At 34.6% G+C, this 21,694-nt stretch overlaps 2 protein-coding genes across 2 annotated transcripts; one reads left to right on the forward strand and one right to left on the reverse strand.

The window, feature by feature from the left end:
• Positions 1–7,308: 7,308 nt before the first annotated feature.
• LOC128984873 (uncharacterized) lies at positions 7,309–9,771 on the reverse strand. Its single transcript, XM_054404244.1, has one exon. The coding sequence runs from the start codon at positions 9,769–9,771 to the stop codon at positions 7,309–7,311; it is 2,463 nt and encodes an 820-aa protein (XP_054260219.1).
• Positions 9,772–15,510: 5,739 nt separating this feature from the next.
• LOC128985354 (uncharacterized) lies at positions 15,511–18,477 on the forward strand. Its single transcript, XM_054404779.1, has 5 exons — positions 15,511–15,690; positions 16,790–16,871; positions 17,057–17,127; positions 17,626–17,758; positions 18,331–18,477. The coding sequence occupies exons 1-5, from the start codon at positions 15,565–15,567 to the stop codon at positions 18,396–18,398; spliced, it is 480 nt and encodes a 159-aa protein (XP_054260754.1). The 5' UTR covers positions 15,511–15,564; the 3' UTR covers positions 18,399–18,477.
• The last annotated feature ends 3,217 nt before the right edge of the window (positions 18,478–21,694 follow it).

Consider the following 21,694-nt stretch of genomic DNA (forward strand, 5'->3'; position numbering starts at 1 on the left):
CAATATAATAAATAGGTTATAGTTTGTTAATATAATAAATAATTTATTATATAATTATATAATTTTATATATATTATATATTATATAATTTTTTAATATAATAATTCAATATAATAAATGGTACTTCTCTTAAGACAAAACTAGCATTTTAGAATTTTAACTCCAGCGAAGTGAACTTCGTACTAGATAAAGCCATTAAAATTATAGCTTAAACAGAAATCAGGTCTCGTATCGCCAGAGAATGCTTTTAAGAAACATCCTTGGAGTATTTTCAAACTCAAGGGAAGAATCAAACGTTGATTTTATCAGATAACAAGTCTAGGTTATCTAACCCAGAAATAAAATCTTTGCAATTGCTGCTACAATAAAGAACCAAGGAAACAATAGTGTCAACCCTTTTATAAGTTTTACTTTAAATGTTCGAATAAGCAAACTAAAACGGTATATTTCATTTCAAGGAAATAAAGTTATGTAGGCAGGATGGAAAACAAGCAAAATATCAAAATATATTCCTAATACTTTGGTTTCTAAAATAGATTTTTTCCAAGTACAACACAAAACCAATCAACGATATACTGTTAATGACGCAAAATGGTAGATTATTGTGCAAATAATCTGTTGGTCTACTGTTTTAGAAACAAAAGAAATAATAAATATCTGTGTCTAGAACTATTTGCTCTCAAACTTGAAGTGAAAGGTAAAACTCACACCACAGTTAAACATAGATACTTTATTAGCCAAGATCCCAAAAGTAAGTCTTCAAGCTCAAAACAACAATACAATAAAAAACAAACATCAAATATGCAACATATGATAGCAATTATAAAAATACCAAACAGCACATCTTCTCTTTTCTCTTTTTTTTAGTTTATTTGTAAAAATCTGAATCATTGTATCTAAGAGGTGGTTTTACACTTCTTTTAGGTCTGTCATTTTCATTGCTATTGTAATTATGTCCAGCATCAGTTTCAGTTCCTTGGTCTTCTTGGTATTGGTGTTCAAATCTATTTCCACCATTTTCAATAGGCCTATGCACAGCTATTATATGTCTCCTGTTCCTTCTGATCTTCCCTGCCTGTGTATTTATCAGGTAGGACCGAGGATGATTTGATTTATTCTCAACATGTCCATAACGTTTTAAATCTGGAATCCAAACTTTGTCATTTTGATCAAGCTGTGAGAGATCTCTTACACCTTTCCTTATATCGTAGTTTCTCTTATTTCTTTCCTTGATTGAAAAATCCTTCTCTTTAAACTTTTGCAATCTTTCCCTTGTTACCTGTCTGAAGTTATTTATTGACGGTAATGTTGATCGGAGCTTCCGTGAATAAAGTAACTCTGCAGGTGAAAGACCAGACTCTAAGGGTGTATTTCTATATTCTAACAATCCAAGATTTGGATCACTACATTTCGTTAGAATCCGCTTCGCTATGTCAACTGCTTTTTCTGCTTCTCCGTTTGATTGTGGATACCTTGGGCTTGATGTCACTATACGGAAACCATATTCTTCAGCAAAATTTTTAAAATCCTGAGAAGTAAATTGCGGACCTCCATCAGCTCTTACCACATATGGTACTCCATGTCGAGCAAATATATTTTTCAATCTAGCAACCACAGCTCCAGTAGTCAATGCATCCACATAAACCAGTTCAAGAAATCTAGAATAGTAATCTTGCACAACTAAATACCATTTTGCATTACATTTCAAAAGGTCAATACCTAAAGACTCCCAGGGATTTTTTGGTAGTTCAGTCAACAGTAATGGTTCTGATTTGTTACTTCTTTGCTCCAAGCAAACTGGACAATTTGTTACAAGTGTAGCAATATCTGTTGAGCAGCCAGGCCACCACACCGATTCATACACTCGCCTCCGACATTTGACAATTCCCATGTGACCTTCATGTATTTTACTCAGTATTTCCTTTCTCAACGATTTTGGAATAAACAGTCTGGTGCCTAAAAGGAGGAATCCTTTACTGATGTTTAGATCAGTCCTGTACTTCCAATACACCGAATTTTTATTCCAATTGTTATTCACAATCCAGGATTTAATTCTTCCGCATTCCTCATCAGTATCCTGAGCTTCTTTGATTTCCTTGAGCCTTTTGTCAGAACAAGGAATAGCATCTATAATACTCTGAACAAACAAATCTTGTTCCAATATGTCTTCATGTTCTTCATTTGACTTAATGGGGTTCCTAGACAAAACATCTGGTACATAAAATTCCTTTCCTTTCACATATGTTACTTTATATCTAAAACAAGCCATTCTCATTCTTAACCGCTGAAGTCTTGCCGATAAACTAGCGATTTGTTTACTTCCAAGCACCTGAACTAAAGGTTTATGGTCAGTCATAAGTTCAAACTTAGCCCAGTCAATAAATGTTTTTTATCGCAACTAAATGGTGGAAAGCTGGATTTGTTATATGTGATAGAACCACATGAGAGGTGTATTTTCCCAAAAGTCCCCACTTCTACCCCTTGAGCTTTCCCCCCCACCCCCCTCAAAACATAGAAATTGCAGTGTTTTACTTAATTGGTCATAATTCGAATACTATGTAAGCTATTGAGCTGCAATTTGTTTTGTTTTATTTATAATGAGTTTTACTACAACTTTTGTATTTACAACATTTTTCTAAAACCAATACTTAGGGAGATATAAAATTTAAACTTCGTTAAAAGCTTTGTTTCAGAGTGCAAAATTTTGTTTTTCTCTATGTATACTTTTAAATAGAAATAATACGCAAATATGATTCAAACAAAAGTTTTAGCACGTTTTTCAAGGTTTACAAATATATTATTGGTTAGTCATCTAGGTGACCGGGTGAAGAGCTGGGCGTCGGCAAAGAGAGCGCGTGCGGGCTAGTTGAACACCTCTGCGCTGCGTCATCGCATCTAGCCCAGCCAATAAACGCACAAACTGCCTTTTTTCGTAGCTAAATAGTGGAAAGCTGAGTTTGTTATATGTAATGGAACTACTTAAGACGTGTTTTTTCAAAAAGTTCCCGATTTTCCCCCTTGAGCTTTTCCCCGCAACCCCTTCCAAACCTGGAAATTACAGTCGTTCACTTTACTGGATATAATTCCAATTCTACGCATGCCTTCGTAGTGAAATTTGATTTGTATTATTTGTAATTAGTTTATCTTCAACTTTTGTCCTAAAGGTTTTCTTATAAAACTATATCTAAAGAGATATAGAATTTTAACTTTGTTTGATAATGTTTATGTTTTAGAGTACACAATTTAGTTTTACCCTCTATATATTTTTTCCAAATAAAATACGCATAATGTGTCAGAAACAAAATTTTAGTTTGTTTCTTAGGGCTTATAAATATATAAATTTGGTTAGTCATCTGAAATAACTGATGTAGTGTGGGCGTCAGCAAAGTTAGCGCGCAGGCTTAAAGTATTCGCGCAGCGCAGCCCCGCCCGTCGATGAATAAGGACCGGCACCGCTAAGTTCTTAACTGTTTCATACAAATCCTAACACGTCCTAATTTGTAGCCTAATTTACTACCAAAACAATCTATCCAAGCTAAACCGTGACTAAATGAAGCATATCGCTGTCAGTAAAAAGTGTTCGTCGACCGACTAATCCGTGATATAAACTGCGTTCTATTATTGAAATGTCCATCTCTTCACGCTTCCCCCTAGCAAGGGTTAGCTTTCTGCTCTGCCATGAGTTGTAAGCCTGTGTTAAAATAATATCACGAACAACGTAGAAAACTGTCGGTAATATTCATAAGCCATTTTTAATGATAATGAATACAAATTAAAACCAGTCAATGTTAAAACTAACTTTTTTATTAAGTCTATATAGAGAAGATTTTAAAACACTTTATAAGCACCTTCATCTTTATTAGCGATTTTAAACGTTTGCATAATGTCTACCACTAACCAATAAAGAACTATTATGCTGACTCATTTTTAAGATAACATGAAAACAATCAAATATTAGAGAACAGAACGTCACCAAGATTATGAAAAAAACCCAATTTGATTGACACCTCTTTACAATATGTTAAGAAAGGAAATTTTAATTTGCCTGTATGTACCGTAAATAGTCTTGCCTGCATGTATGGGGACACAAATACAGTTTTTTTACTTACTTATTTATAACTTTTGGATATATACCTTATTACGTTAAAATTGGAAAGTAAATAAAAGAAAATACGTTTAATAGCCTAAAACTTAAAACATAAATTTGCACTTATAATGTTACTCACAATACTGTAAATATACATAAAAGATGGTAAGTGGTGGTTGATTTCGATTCGACACTGCAATCATCCTCAGGCCCATAGGCGAATTGGGTCATCTCATCATTGTGTTCAGTATGTTTCTTACCCAGCTTTATGTAATGTGATATATGTATCCATGTATATTATTGTCAATAGGTGTAGCCGTTGATAGAAATAATAAAAAAAATATTATTTCAAATGAGAAACGAGTTAAGACTAACAATTTAAATTTAATAAATGTACAAATGATTAGGTTTAATCTAATTATTATTTTTTTGCAGTTTACTGTTTAGATCTTTACTGACCGCGAGGCGCAGCTAGTATAAATCCTGCGGAACAAAGCGAGTTTCATTGGATAATGGAAAGCACATTGTAACGTAAGGAAGAGCAAAGAGTATGTTTATAGTGATTTTCAAAGTGTTTATTAGGCCTAGTGTTCTATACATCCATCTATCAAGCTTCCGTTGGTCAAAGATGAAGAAATCAAGTATTACAAGTATTGCAAGTATAAGAAGTAAGTAGGTAGAGATTAATTTACCTAAACCAAAACTGGTTATAAAAAAGTAAATTATTGGGTTCCATCTAAATAATAATTGTTTTTGCAGTTAACGGTTAAGCTTGGATACAGATTGTTTTGGTAGTAAAGTACAAAGTACAACGCCTTAAGCATTTGTATACAACCTTTGAGAACTAAGCGATGTCGGTGCCTACGACGCGACGCATCGACGAGCGGTGCTGGGCTACGCAGATGCTTTGAAGAAGCTTGCACGCGCTCTCTTTGCCAACGCACCACACTACATTAGCTCGTTCAGACGACTAACCAAATATATATTTATAAACCGTAAGAAACATACACAACATTTTTGTTAGAAACATTTTGCGCATTTTATTTGGAAAAAATATGTAGAGGGTAAAACAAAATTGTGTAATCTAAAACATGAACTTTATCAAACAAAGTTAAAATGCTATATCTCTTTGGATATAGTTTTATAAGAAAACCTTTAGTACAAAAGTTGAAGATAAACACTAATTACAAATAATACAAATCAAATTTCACTACGATGGCATGCGTAGAATTGGAATTATATCCAGTAAAGTGAACGACTGTAATTTCCAGGTTTGGAAGGGGTTGCGGGGAAAAGCTCAAGGGGGAAAATCGGGAACTTTTTGAAAAAACACGTCTTAAGTAGTTCCATTACATATAACAAACTCAGCTTTCCACTATTTAGCTACGAAAAAAGGCAGTTTGTGCGTTTATTGGCTGGGCTAGATGCGATGACGCAGCGCAGAGGTGTTCAACTAGCCCGCACGCGCTCTCTTTGCCGACGCCCAGCTCTTCACCCGGTCACCTAGATGACTAACCAATAATATATTTGTAAACCTTGAAAAACGTGCTAAAACTTTTGTTTGAATCATATTTGCGTATTATTTCTATTTAAAAGTATACATAGAGAAAAACAAAATTTTGCACTCTGAAACAAAGCTTTTAACGAAGTTTAAATTTTATATCTCCCTAAGTATTGGTTTTAGAAAAATGTTGTAAATACAAAAGTTGTAGTAAAACTCATTATAAATAAAACAAAACAAATTGCAGCTCAATAGCTTACATAGTATTCGAATTATGACCAATTAAGTAAAACACTGCAATTTCTATGTTTTGAGGGGGGTGGGGGGGAAAGCTCAAGGGGTAGAAGTGGGGACTTTTGGGAAAATACACCTCTCATGTGGTTCTATCACATATAACAAATCCAGCTTTCCACCATTTAGTTGCGAAAAAGGGTGTTTTATTGCATTCATTGACTGGGCTAACTCTGTTCCTAAAACATACTGTGAAAATCTCTCACATGCCCAAGTCAGTGCCAGTGCCTCCTTTTCTATCTGAGCATAACGCATCTCTGTCGGTGATAAAGATCTCGATGCATAGGTGATTGGTTTCCACTTTCCATCCACAAATTGTTCAATCATATATATTAATTTGAAACTGTTTTTCTTTGTCACAGCTATTTTGAGAGAACGGCTGGGCGTAGAAACTCGGTAGAGGTGTCTAAAGAAAGGTCTTGGTCTGTAGATGAGCCATCAAAAGAGAAACATGGTGAATTCCCTTGGGGCTCTGCCCCCGTGGCCTTTTAATTCCCATCACAATAGCAATGATTGTCCTGCCAATCAGTCTACATGTTTTAGATGTGGAATAAAGGGACACTATGTGAGATGTTGTACCAAAGGATTTGAAGTGAGAGAAATTAATAAAAGTAATGAACCATTAGAAAAACCTAAAACCTATTTAGGGGAATTGACCATAGAAGAGGTTGGAGGACAAAATCCTTGTAAAGTAAAACTTAATGTCAAGGGGCATGATATTTATTTTAAGTTGGACACTGGAGCAGATGTTTCTATAATTGGATATGATCTTTGCAAGGAATTAAAACTGGAAACGAGTGAAACAAGTAAAATATTATTTGGTCCGGGGAAAATTAGGTTGAAAGTGGTTGGTAAGATCGTTGCTACTTTGGTTTTTAGAAATAAATCTATTGTAGAAGATATTTACGTCATTGAGCAACAACCTACTCCACTTTTAAGTAGAAATGCAATGTTGAAATTAAACCTAATTCAGTTAAACATAGATACTTTATTAGCCAAGATCCCAAAAGTAAGTCTTCAAGCTCAAAACAACAATACAATAAAAAACAAACATCAAATATGCAACATATGATAGCAATTATAAAAATACCAAACAGCACAAAACTCATAAAATGTATTATGCACAATTGAACTTAATTTGAAAGTAGTAACCAGTGAAATTTACAGGTACAGTCATAGATTGCGTTTTTAGTATTATTCATAATCAATTTATCTTTTATTGTAGTCCAATCAATTGTTATTGTAATTAAATCAACATGCAAATTAAAAAAAATAATTAAGATATTTAATGCTTTAACAAACTAACATTTTCTACACATCAGAACAATCCAACTCTGGAAAATATTGATTTCTCCTTGACAACAAGAATCAATAAAAATCATCCAAAGATAAACAAATAAAAATGTTCACAATATCAAACAGCTGATGACTAATTTATATCACAAGCACACGCCCCCGTGGTGTCAACACCAGCACGACGAACATCAGCAATATGGTGTGGCATACCATCAACCTCTACACTGGTTTGTGAGAGCTGCCGTGAGACCACACCAGGCTTCCATCTCGTAGTACATAAGGAATTTTTAGGCTTGACAAACACAGGTTCATCAGGTGAAAACTCAGTTCTTAGTTGCTCGTCACAATTTACAGGTTCGCCCTTACACCTCCACCTGTAGCAGAACAATCTAGAGCTTGGTGTCGACTCTTCATTCAAATCTTCTTTTGGTGTTAGATTATACCAATATACCATTTCTTGGACACTTCTTCTGGTTCTTGTTGCCATTCTCTTTATCGTTCTATGGTTTCGTTCAACGATTCCATTGCCGGACGGACGGTTCACACACCTAAAACGACGGATAACCCCCCATTCCTCACACAGTTGTTCAATTTGTTCACATCTGAATGTTGCACTATTGTCCATTAATAGTTCTTGGGGTGGACCTCGTTCTGAAAACAGTTCAAGTAAGATTTTTACTACCTGTTCTTTAGTCTCACTTGGGATCCGTCGCCAAATGCAAAACCGACTTGGACCACAATCTATAATTGTAAGAAATTTATATGACCCATAATGAGTCACATCAATCGCAAGCCTGTGCCAATTCTTGTCGCAATCCAAGTGCCCCGGCTTCCATTTGATGGGGGATGGATCAACAGATAAACATTCTTTGCATGATTTGACTACGCAGTCAACGTCCTGTTTACTAAACTCAACGGCCGGGTAACAACGCCTAACTGTGAAAAGAGTTCGATTAACACCAAAGTGATGCAGACCATGGATTCTTTTGACCAACTTTTGTTTATCCTCATCCTCTTCTTCACCCATCATTGCAATACTGGTCTTTTCCTCCTCTCTTGCCAACCACTTTTTAGGAACTCTCGTCAGGCGATCTGCTTTGTTAAATTGCGATTTAACCAGATCCATCCTCACCTTAAGGCCACATTCTGATATGAGGTCTTTTAACAAACCCAACCGTCTTCTTACAAGAGCTTCACCCATCCCATGTGTTTTAATACGTCGGTCTCCTGTTAATATGGATGTTACCCAAGCATAAACGGTGGCCGAATCTGTGACCAAGTATAACTCCTTCAAATTCCATTTCAAAGCTAAGTTCACTCCTTTCAACAAAGCCTCTAACTCAGCTAAGTTAATATGCGCCGAATCATCTTCTTTCCTTAGCCAAGACGCGTCCTCAACTATTTCACCATCAATTTCAATGCAAATACCGATCGCCAAGCTGCTAGCATCACACCACACAGTTCCTTTGTCACTAGATGACACTGCCCATTTTCCAAACACAGGATCCTTTTCTTTTACGCTTTCCATTATATCTCCTAACATTATCTTGATTCGGTTGCCCACCACATCGTCCCATTTCAAATCTGTCAATTGCCTCTTAAGAAAACTGCATGCTGGTCGAAGCCAACCAGCCACCGGGAAATGTCCGATTAACTGCCCACACAAGGAGTACACATCCCTCTTGGTCTCAATTTTATCCAAAGCTTTTATCTTGTTGTCTCTGGTCCACATCAACTTGCCATCTCTTTTTGAGACGTTAAGCCCCAAAACCCTACTTCCATCAAGTGGCTCCACTGGTTTCGCTGACAGCCCATATTTTTCCAACAACTTCTTTACTACATCACCGTCAACAATGTTCTCATTCACCACTATGTCGTCAACATAAGAGTCCGTAGCACTTCGGACTATTGGGTCCATTGACAGCACTTTATTAACAATTTTGCTCATTATTTTCGGTGCGACATTTAGACCAAACCCGAGTCGTGTTAGACAATAATTCTTATCCTTAAATCGGACCACTTGGAATTTCCATAAATGAGGAGCAATATGGATTTGGAGATATGCCTTACGAAGGTCGATAGTGCTCACATGTTCTCCTAGCTTTCTCCACATCCTTAGCTTTTCCCCACAAACCTCACTTTCTGCTGTATGGCTTGAGACATACTGATTTAATTCCCTGTAATCCATTACAGGTCGCACTTTGTCCTTGTTATGTTGCACGACCGCCATTAAAGGAATTAAGCCATCAAACTCCCCGTCATAAGGCTGGAGCCAACCGTCTCTTATCCAATCATGCACTTCAGCGTCAAACGCCTCCCTTGCCTCTTTTGAAATTGAGTATGAAGGTACTTGGTTATTTATCTTAGGTGTTTTACCGCCATCTTTCCAATTCCATTCAACAGTCCATTTTCCATCAACAAATTTCGCATTAAAGTCACAATCATTAATAGCGATCTCATCGTTGCCATTCTCCGAGGTTTCCTTCACGCACAGCTCCTTCTTGGCCTCAGCCATCGCTCCGATACCAACGTCCCTGAACGTAATAGTGCCATCTCCATCAATAGTGACACCTCCCATTGCAGTCACTGCATCCATCCCTAGAAGCATCTGATACCTTGGCAATACACTGGCAACCAAGCAACTCAGTTTGAGCGGAACACCTCTTATCAAAACTTGTAACATACATGTCATGTTACACTCAACTGATTCTCCATTCATCATTATAATCCTTTGACTTACTGGCTTCAGTTCTACTCCATATTTCACTAAACTAGGTGACACAATGCTCCTTGAACAACCTGAGTCCAGCAAGGCACAGCATTTAAAACCCGACACACTTATTGTTAATGTAGGGAGTTGCGCTGAAGAAATTGAGCCACCCGCGCAACATAAGGCAGCCCCATTCACTCGTTTTTTGGAATTTGTGAACATTTTGAGGCATAATGTCCTACCTCCCCACACCGGTAACAGGTTACTTTTGACTCACGATTTAGATGGGGACACGAACGTGCTACGTGGCCTTCCCTCTCACAAACAAAGCATTTTTTAGACCACTGTTTACCAACTTTGAAAACTTTGGCATTAGCCTGTGCAACCGCCCCAAAGTTTGACTCACTGCCCAACAGATTCCTAGCTCTTGTCATTACATCCGACAACTCCATGCTTTGAAGAGAACACGCAGCTTTCAACTGGGTTTGAGTATCTTCTGGCAAGCCATGTACAACTGCGCTCTTAATCCACTCATCAGATACAAAAGGGTCCACCAATTTTGCCAGTCTCTTCAAATCAGAAGCATATACATCTAGTGACTCACCGGGAAGTAGACGCCTAGCTGTAAATTCTGCATAAGCCTGAAAACAGTTCGCAGAAAAGGCCTGCAGCAATGCATTGGTGAGAGCCTCATAGTTACTCTTTACATTTTCTGCTAGCCCGTCATATACAGAAAATGCTCCTCCAGCCAAAAATAGGGGGAGAACTGTCTGCAAGTCTTTCACCTTTTGGAGCTTACATACCAATTCTAGTTTCTTTAACCACTCACTAAAATCACCACTTCCATCATACTGCTTAATCAAGTCTGAGAACTTAACACCAGTACCTGACATTATGCCGAAATAGCTTGTAATTAAATCAACATGCAAATTAAAAAAAAATAATTAAGATATTTAATGCTTTAACAAACTAACATTTTCTACACATCAGAACAATCCAACTCTGGAAAATATTGATTTCTCCTTGACAACAAGAATCAATAAAAATCATCCAAAGATAAACAAATAAAAATGTTCACAATATCAAACAGCTGATGACTAATTTATATCACAAGCACAGTTATTTTACAGTCGACTCAGACAAAGGTCCTGTGGTGAGACAAAAAAGTCAAATCTAACTTGGTTTGTTCCATGTCAATCAGTGTAGTTTTTCTATTCAATTTTGTGTTTCGTTAAAAAAATTAGTTCCAATGAAAATGATAGATTTTTAAATGGTTGACTATATTTTCTTACGAAAAACATAGTAATGAATTACCTATTAGTGGTATAATAAACCAATACCGTTTTATAAAACTTGCCAAATTAATATTTAATTTAATCTACACCCACAACATATACCTATCACAATAATCTCACCGGATACAATGATTATAACGTGCTTTGTGATGCAGGGTTTTTATAAATATACTGTAGTAAACCTTACTTCATTGCCATCCTTACTACGCCAGGTAAAAAATATATTAACACTGTCACGTCCCAATACCGCATATTGCGTAGGAATTTTAATGCCAAGAAACGTGCTGGTATGACCAGAAAGAAGACCTATTTTTACCAATAATTTAGAAAAACGTGTGTAATATTGAATTTAAAAGTGTTAATAATAACCTAATCAATACAACAGGGTGATTTGGTCTATTAGTAGATCGTGTAGTTTCAGTTCCTGCATTCAAATATTGCAATGGCTTGTATTCATGCTACGAACATCTAGGCCTATATTTATACTTAAAATTTGACCTGGAGGGTCATAGTGTAGTAATCTTGGCGCATGCTAGAATGAGGCAAGGCATAGACCAAATATAAAAGTGTTTTAACAGTAGGCCTCTCTAATACTTTTAATAAAATTGTGTTAGGCCAGTGTAGGGGTGTGCAAACATAAACATACAACGTACTGTTATGAGCAATTCCTAACTAGGATTTGAAAATAACCAAACAATTATAACAGCTGTTGAATAATCTGGAACTCACAACCAACAGCAACGTTTTGTCTTTATAGTTAGTGGTGTAGGCCTCCATAACCTTGTTCTCTAAAAAAGAGAAAAAACAGAGTACTTTCTTACTCTTAGTTGTTCATTTTCTACTTCAAAATATACTCTTTACACTTTATCGCATTTAAAGAATTTTTTAAATTTTGAAATGGCCTTCCTTTAATAACAAGAAACAGTTATTACGGTAATGGTTAATGGTTAATAAGTCAGCTAATTAACATTAAACAGTACTAGACTGCATTACGGAGCTTAAAGTGTGAGATGAACAGTGAAATTCTAACAAAAGGTTACGGGAAAATACTTTGACACTAATACTTTATCCTTGACGTTGTACTATTAATAAATAAACTAAATATTTTACTTCACAACGGTTAGGAATTTTAGTCAATCGAATTAGTTCGTCACGGGTTCAATTAAGTCAATGTGCTTGAAGAGCACAAGTAGTAAAAACAAAGGTTAAGAAAACCACAGATTGATTTAGGTCAGCATTTTAAACAGTTTCCTTCAATATATCAATTGTTCTTCAAGTTACACTTAACCAATATTTTACTCACAAGAAATAAATTATTTAATAAATGTAGGAAACAAAATTATTTATTAGTAGAAAATTACAATTTAAAAGGTTTCCGCCAACATTGTGTACGCATTTAAAACAGGATTATTAAACAAATTAATTTGTTACAACGATTAAATATCAACCTCAAATAAAGCCGGGAGCTAAGTTAATCCGTTAAAATACAGGATTTGTATCATATCGAATGACACCGCAGACAACATGCACGGTAATTTATATACAAACCACACACGAAATTGGGAATGTTTCCAATAATTATAAGCTTACTTAGGAGCTAAAAGGTCAACCACTCAAAGAGATTAAATATGGTGGCTATTAGTTATTTTCCCAAATATAGCTTTACCTAATTTTTAAGTTACACTTTTAAATTTTGGCCAGTTGGAAATACATTGGTTAGTGTTATCTTTGGATGTAAAAGTGATTACAAATAGTGCATCCACAATTTACCTTCCAACGAGTACAACGATGAAGTAATTTAACGTCGTATATCTCTGAAAGATAAGTACAGAGATTACCTGGAGATGAACATTATATTTTCACATTATTATGTTGTATATTATGTTGAGGTGATGTAAGACAAAATTAATTCATGCTAAAAGTTTTTTTTAAATATGGTGAATTTATTATGTAGTAGTAAATTTGCCTTACAAAAATAACCTAAGTATTACCTTATGCAAACTTCATAACTTCATAATCACTGACCGTATTATAATTGCGTCTGTTTACACAATACACAAGCTGGTCAGCAAATAATCCACTTTATTAATATCTGTTCAATGTATTGACGATAGTAAACAACTTTAGTTTATAACTCACATTTTAGTACGCCTAAAAACCACATGGCTCTGTAGTTAAACTTATTAGGAGTAAAGATTGAGTATTTTAGCAATATTTAAAATTCATAAACAATAGCAGATTTAAGTTACAGTTTAATAAGATTGACTCTAATAACTAGGTCAAATGAATTATTGAATTTATTAAATTTGTAAATAATAAATATATTTTAACGTTTTGCAAAATTGACCCCTAACTTAAATTTTCTGGTTTTTCCCATGAATTTAACAAAATATTTAACAATGTATACGTTTCTGCAAAGTAAACTTAGTAAAACCTAGATATAATAAGCCATTGTTTACAAATTATTGTATTTACAAGAAAATATATTTTTTATCGGATATAAGTGAAAATAATTCCAACTGTAAGTAAAGTTAGTCAAATTGTACGGTGAGTATACATAATCAGTATACAAACGATTTTTTAAAATAATTTTTTGCTATATTATTAAAATAATATAATCAGAAAAAAAAATTAAGTAGACTAATTTACATTTAGAGGATTTAATAACTTTGTCCTGATTAAGTAAATACTTTATTCGAAAATTATAAATACCCCTTAGTCCTAATGATGGGTTTGAGACTTTGAAGCTGTTTCAAGTACTGTTTAGGAGCTGTTATAGCGACAGGTTATTGCACAACTTTGAGAATATCTAATTCCTTAGCTGATTGTGTGTGTTCCAGATTTTTTTAAAAGCCATCATTTTATTATTAAATACTAAAACTAAATACAAACAATAAGTCAATTAATGGAAATTACAAAAAGTGAAATATATTAAAGTATAAATTAATCAATACTGCTTAAATAACTGTTTCCCTTCAAAGGTAATTAATAAGTATAAATAATATTCTTACTTCAAATGCTTTATATTTTCAATCAGAAAAATGTGTACCAACTTAGTAACTTGCATGAAAGGTATACTTGTACTATAATGAATGTTTTATACGTAAAAAAGTGTATCTTTTGCTTAGGTCAACAAACTTACGAGCAATTAATAACTGTTATTTAGATTACTCTCTAGAACACTTGGGACTGTTTCCGTATAGAAGATAAGACTTTTTTAAGAGGCGGACAATTTATTTTAATTGAAATTAAATTTACTCGGTGCCGTATGACTACAAAATTGTTGTATAAGAATAACTATTAACTCTTAATATCCACTGGAAATTATAGTCAACGTATTGTCATTTCTTTCGTAAATAAAAAAATATGTTTCACCACTAAACCTTTAAAATTCATATGTGCATGTTTGTGTTCAATCAAAGTTCCTCAAAGGTAAAAATTAAAACACACCAAAGGGCAGAAAATATTACTGTACGTTAAGTAAAAACCTACAAAATCATAAAACACCGCTATTATATATTCTCTTCAGTCCAAGCAGAATAATCCTATGTATTATTTTATGCTCTTTCCAAATCTCGTTTAGGTTTTTGGTCCGGTAATGTCAATTTTGTGATGTTAACTTCGTACAAAAATATGTTTAAACATTTAAAATAAATAAATAAAAAAAACTATGGGAAGAAAAAGCAATAGTTTTGCTGTCATCACACTTTTATAGTTTTATTTCAAGCGAGCATCCGATATCAATTAAATTTAGAGGTTTCAATAAAAATATTTTTTTACTAAGATTAGCATTGTAATATTTAGAGTAAGTTTCTTAGAATAAAACTGATGCCATACACTACTTACATTATTACATAGTAATAAATGTACAGATTGCTATTTTAAAATACATGTAACATATGATAGTTTTTGAGCCTCTTCAAACAATATCAGTTGGAATCACTGAATAGGTACTCAATATTACAAAGGTATATGTTCATTTAAATATTAGTTTTGTAAATATAAATGTAAATAGTCAGTATTACTCACCATTACATCCTGAAACGCTAGGTTCAAACCCAGAACTGTTTTATACATTGCTTGATGCAAGGCCTAGAAGGCCGTGGCGTTATTACATATGCGGTTATCACAATATTAGTAATGAAAAGCAGGATTTCATCCGGGACCACGGATACTCTAGCCCCGAGTTATGATACTAGTTATTAGACAAGCTTGATTCGTATACACATCAGAGTTTCCACAAATATTAGCATTTTCAATTTGTATTACTTACTACTGGTTACGAAGCAACCTTATTGAAATAAATTAGTTATTTAAAGCCCCAATTAAAATTTACGAGTACATTATACGTTGGCAATTGTTATCTTGGGTTTTAAATTTCAATATGGATCAAACAAAAATGTACAATGACAGCTCGTCGAGCCCTTTCATTGATCAAATTTTACTTGATAAATGTTTGTGGATTATTCCACTGGAAACTTGTACGTCGTTTATATATTTGGTTTATATTGTAAGTATGATACATGTTTCAAAAGTTTGTAGATTGTATGAACCCATTTCAGTTTCTACCAATTTAAAATGATTTTATAAACCGTTTTATCAAATTTTTACAAAAATAAAATTTCAAAAGAGCTTTGAAAGTTTTACATAAATATATCGATATTATGGTGCTTAAAAACATAATAAAAGCATAAAAACATAACCTAAGGATCATTATACAGGGTGTTTTTTTAAAAACTTGCATCTTTATTTATGTAAAAACCGCAATAGATAGAAATATGCGGTTTGCGGGAATCATCTATTGACGTAGGGGGCCCAATTGTTTTGAATTCAACGTTACATTCACATTCCCCCCCTTTCCGCCCCTGCCCCCAACTTATTTTTTTTAAATAGCAAGGTACCCCTTGTGACATATTAAATGAAAGAGCATGAAAAAAGAAAATGTTTGATGAAAAAAAAATTAAAAATCGGTTCATAAATTTGCGAGATATTTCCCTCCCCCCTTCCCCGGAACTTGATTTTTTTTTAATAGCAAAGTACCCTTGTGACATATCAAATGAAAGAGCATGAAAAAAGAAAATTTTTGGTGAAATTTATTTTTCATTTGATATGTCACAAGGGCGGGTACCTTGCTATTACAAAACAAGTTATGGGTAGGGGAAAAAGGGGGGGATTATCTCACAAATTCATGAGCCGATTTTAAATTTTTTTTCAACAAAAATTTTCTTTTTTCATGCTTTTTCATTTGATATGTCACAAGGGGTACCTTGCTTTAAAAAAAAAATTAAGTTCCGGGGGGGGAGGGGGGAATATCTCACAAATTTATAATCCGATTTTCAAATTTTTTCATCAAACGTTTTCTTTTTTCATGCTCTTTTATTTGATATGTCACAAGGGGTACCTTGCTATTAAAAAAAATTAAGTTGGGGCAGGGGGGGAAAGGGGGGAATGTAAATGTAACGTTTAATTAAAAAAAATTGTGCCCCCTACGTCAATAGATGATTCCCGCCAACTGCATATTTCTATCTATTGCGGTTTTTACATAAATAAAGATGCAAGTTTAAAAAAAAAACATCCTGTATATTTCATAAGAATAACATTGTTTAGAGGGGTACAACATAATCAGCTTCATGATGACCTTTGTATTCGCTTTAAGAACGGGAGCTTTAAAAAAACTATCTAATCCATTTGGTAAGTTGCCATAGTTACTATTTTCACTACTAGAGAACTTTATAAACAAATATCTATTTCATTTGTAAAGAGGTATTATATTACTGCTGTTTTCAATATTGACAATTAGTAATACGTTATAAAAAAAATTAGCAGTATGAAATTGTAATTGATGGTTTTGGGTAAACGATGTGTTTAAATTACAGTGATGGAAGAACTATCAGAGTATTTATTGATGGCGATTGTTGGTTTGCTTGCTTACACTGCCATCAATGATGTAAGTACGGAATATAATTCATTATATGTACAGTTAATAAAATATGATATTTATGTAATATACATTGATAGAATAATATTCAACGGACGTAGCAAAATAAATACCCAAGGTACTGCCAGTGCCAGCTGGCTAATCTAAGAATTATTTATGACTTAAATGTGCATGGATCATATACTATATTTTCTCAAGTCTAGATTTAAAGTTATATTACATTGAAATCTCCCTTATTTGCTGAGTCCATTTAATTATATAGGATAATAAGGTAATAAGCAAAGAAAAATAAATGAAAGTGAACATTTAAGAATATTGCGGGAGCATTTTTTATTGTTAATGAACTCACTATCACACTGGTAAAAGACCCTTAGATTATTATCTATCCTTCCTTAATAGGCTTTATATTTTAATGCAAAGTAGATAAAAGCGTTTTAGCAATTAGTTGAACATAATAATAGATTATTTATTCTTTCTAGATTTTAGTTTAAATTTTAAATTTTGCAGAACAGCTCCGAGCGCTATAAGATTTGCACTTCAATAGTGACATTTCGGGGCATATCTTTTATGGTATTAGTGGCGACTTCTGCACTACATTGTACGTCTATCGTCGGAGTTGTCGGAGTTATCTTCTTCATTGGTGAGTGTATTCTATTGCATTAAAATATGTTTCAATCAATTACCCTTAAAATCGAGTTGTTTCAAAATGAAGTTTTATAAAATATTACCAATTTCCGCATTATTAAAGGAACAGGTGTGTTTCAAACAGATATGTCAGTGAACAATAGTTGCTATAGTTTATATTAGGCCAAATTTTCCTTTAGGGGTTGAACTGATTATTTATCAATCGATGATGTGCGGTTTAGTATATTATGTTGGCATTTAAAAGAATAAACCTTAGCTTAACAACAATAAGAATGTCTAATGCTTAGAGACTCTTACTAAAATTTTTGTTATTAGAGTTTTCAGGGTTAATTTTTAATTGACTAAACATGGTAAGGTATAGGTTATTTTAAAAGTTATATCTTAATAAACAGAGATTGAACAAGGTATGTCACAATAAGTATCAATTTACTGCGATAAGTTTTATCTTTATAAAACTATGTAAATGATGAATGACAAACGATAAAATGACGAAACAAATGATAAATTAAAAAAAATTGAAATTGTGTGGGTTAATCACAAAAAGTAAAAAACATGATATTTTTACAGCTGCAAAACTCTATATACTTTTGGTGCTTTGGAGCTACTGCAGAGTTCTGGATGGCATTGGCGGTTAAAAAATCATCTTGTGTTTCTTCCATTTTATAGAAACAGAAGATCGTCATATTTCGTGTTTGTTTTTGAAATTAAATAACAAGGTCCAATTATTGCCAAGAAAGTAACAAATTGTAGTTTTATTTTAGTTTTTAATACAAATTAATATTCATTTACATGTTCGTGGTTTGTGACAGCATGTATCTCGCAACTCAGTATTCGACAGCAAAACTTAACTTATAACAACAGAGCAACATAGCATACAGAAATATAAAAAATCGTGTATAACCAACTGAATTCCACTTGTAATGCTGTGTGCATTTCTATTCATTGTATGTAGATTTCCTGGTCCGTAGACTGTGAGTTTTAGTTGTATGGTAGTAGCAATTTCATCCGTATATAAAAAAAAACAACTTCGTACATGCATTTACACAAATCAGAGAAAAGAAAGGTTAAAATATTTTCACCTTCTTTCCATAAGCAATTTTATTTATGTACTGTGAGCCGTGACTATTTCCACCGGGCGAATGTCACGACTCATATTCAATGGTTAATGTGTTTTTTGTATAGTAGGCTAGTTCAGTGTTTCGTTTGTTACTTCCACGACCCCGAACAAGGCTGTGTTTTTTTTTGTTCTTATTACTCCCACCACCAACTTTCAGAGGTTGTGTGGCTGTTCAATACTTCGGTCGGCATATTTTGTTATCCTGTTCCATCTTAATTTTGTGGCATGTTTTTAATGTTATTCGCCTCATTTTTGTTCAAGAGGATACTTATGTCAATCATGGAGTAACTATTCGTGCCACCGGCACCTTGATGGGGCCCATGTGAACTGTCAACCCGTGAGGAGGAAAATGATCTAGACCGCATCTGCCTTGGCGGAGAGGATTTTTCCAACTTGGCTACCCCTGGATCATGGCCTCTCTCCGCCCTGCTTCTTTCCCCTCCGGTGCTGTCCGCCCACTACCTGAAGCTACCGTTCGTCGTTACCGCAAGTTACCACCTGTTGTCGTTATTTTAGTTTAAGTTGTTTTTTAAAAGGAAAAGACTTTTCATATCTACGAAGGACTAAGTTAGTGGTAATTTCTTGTTAAATTTTGTTGCACAGATTTTATTTATTGTTATTGCCTTCTAAATGTTATAACCTAGTCTACATTCTTGTTATTGTTTATTAAATTTTATCCCAGTTAATGCCTACTTTAAAGTTTCTAAAACTTCAAATTGGGGCCCCAAAAGGTTATTAATTTTGTTACCAGATTAATATGGTTTTATTTAAAGAAAATACTAGCCTACATATTCATATTTAATTGTTATAATTTGGTAATCTTGGTAAATTTTTTATTAAAGGTTAAATTTTTAATAAATCTTTCTGATAATTGAATAATAAAAGAAAAGACTGTAAGTCAGCAGCTTAGATGGGTATCTAAATTTATTTAAAGTTTAATTGAGAGTATTTAATTCATGTATTGTTGTTGATTATTGTTATTGTGTTTATTTAATTAGTTATTACAGCTCGTTTCTCTCAAATGGCGTGTTGTTCTTGAACCTCCATCCATGGTTCTCATTTTGTTAAGTAAAGTTTTGTGAGCCGCTCCTCGGGCCTGCGCATGGATCACGCTTCCATTTCGTTAGTCTGGGTGCAGGCACGAGGGCATGGTTCATCTGGTAGCAGAGCGTGGTTATGTTGTTTGCGTCCTGGGTGCCTTGTCGTGAAACTTGGTTTCACGACTCGGATACTTAGAGATGCGATCACCGTCCGCGTTCTGTTTTTTTAAGGGCCGTGGATGGATTGGTTTCTTGGAAAGTTCTGGCCTGGCAGTTTTGGGAAAAGGTCTCGTTGTTGTTGTGGTGGGGCGTAAACATATTTTATTCGGAGCTCGCCCTTGGGCCGAGGCACCGGGTGGAATCGGTCGTAATTACTTGCATCCTTCGGGAGCAAGAGTGTCAAAAGCATGGTCATCTTTCAAAAAAAAAAAAAAAAAGGTTTGTGTGTACACCCCATCACACAAGTGTTAGGTGTTGTCTAGTGTATGTATCGGTGTATGTTTGTGTGTGTGTACGTTCGTGGGTCATTTGTTGTTGTTTTTTTCTTGCGGTACTTGCGGTATGAATGGGCAGGTTCTTCTTTTGGGCCCCATCAGGTGCGTAGGCATCAACGTCCAGAAGCCTTAGGAATTAAATTTCTGTGTTTTGTTTTGTGAAAAAAAATTTTGTTGTCTCTTGTCTTGAGTCAAGTACTGGTTGAGACTCGGTATGGCGTCAATTGTGCCGGAATATTTGAGGAAGCCGGAGCTGGTGTACGAGGTGCGGTCCCGGGAGGAGACTCCTGGAACTGATGTACGCACTTTGCGTACTCAGTTCAGACAAATTGCTAGCATGCCTCAAGCTTGGGTTGAGTCGCTCAGTTTGAATGAGGAACTGGAGGCATGTAAAGAGAGGATGGAAGAGCTAAGTGGGGAAATTGCTAGTTGGAGTAGTTTGCCTATGGGCTCAGCTAAGGGTTCGGCCATCACACAGCTGACGCACTGGCGTAAGCGTCTACTCTTGGTTTCAGGGCAACCTGAAATCCAGGATGAAGACAAGAGTTGGGTGGAGGCCAGAAACCTTGAGCTGGAAGGTATTTTGGAGAGTATTAAGGCAGGAAAGTCTGTCAAAGAGAAAGTTGAAATTGTTGAAGACAACCGTTCTTCGGAAATTTCAAACGAAGTTCCGGCAAAGTCAGTTGATGTTGTGGCTCCAGTGGGTACCCCCCAGGCTCCGCCTACGCCACACTGCTCCAGTTGCCTGTAAATGTTCAAATGTCAAATGCAAATGTCACAACTGTATCCTTAATCCTTGGTGTGTGTTTCTTCATACGTTTTTTGATTGTGCGCCCGAACAAAGTTTAAGTCTAAATTAACGCTGGCTTTTGTCCATATGACTAGTGTAAGAAACGTCTGTAAATTTATATACAAATGGTGATGTTGTATTTTGTGTCCAATTTTCGTGCCTCCTTGGCCTGGTGATGTTTGCTATACTATGAATACCGGGTATTTCAAAATGCATAGCCGGGTTTCAACGCTTTGTAACTTTCATGCTATTAAACGTACCGCTATATAAAATACAAATCAAATGAAAAAGCAACTCAAAGATTTTATGCCACCCAAAAACAAATTATTTAACAAAATCGATCCAGCAGAGCTGTAGGTTTAATTGTACAAGGTTAAAAAGTAATCTTAAACTTTTTTCACCACTAGAAATTCGGAGGTTGCATGACGTTTTTGCAAATAACCTTTAAAATGGTGAGGAATTAGACCAAGGTGGAAGGTAATTTTCCGAA

This window comes from Macrosteles quadrilineatus, unplaced genomic scaffold (genome assembly GCF_028750875.1).
Source record: "Macrosteles quadrilineatus isolate MER2022 unplaced genomic scaffold, UCM_ALF_1.0 Scaffold_2__2_contigs__length_208266976, whole genome shotgun sequence".
Taxonomy (NCBI): domain Eukaryota; kingdom Metazoa; phylum Arthropoda; class Insecta; order Hemiptera; family Cicadellidae; genus Macrosteles; species Macrosteles quadrilineatus.

Bases quoted from the DNA above. Each gene is read 5' to 3' on its own strand.
- LOC128984873 (XM_054404244.1), bottom strand. From the start codon at position 9,771: ATGGATGCAGTGACTGCAATGGGAGGTGTCACTATTGATGGAGATGGC.
- LOC128985354 (XM_054404779.1), top strand. From the start codon at position 15,565: ATGGATCAAACAAAAATGTACAATGACAGCTCGTCGAGCCCTTTCATT. The intron at 16,872-17,056 runs GTAAGTTGCCAT...TTTAAATTACAG, and splicing joins AAAACTATCTAATCCATTTG to TGATGGAAGAACTATCAGAG. The intron at 17,128-17,625 runs GTAAGTACGGAA...TAAATTTTGCAG, and splicing joins CTTACACTGCCATCAATGAT to AACAGCTCCGAGCGCTATAA.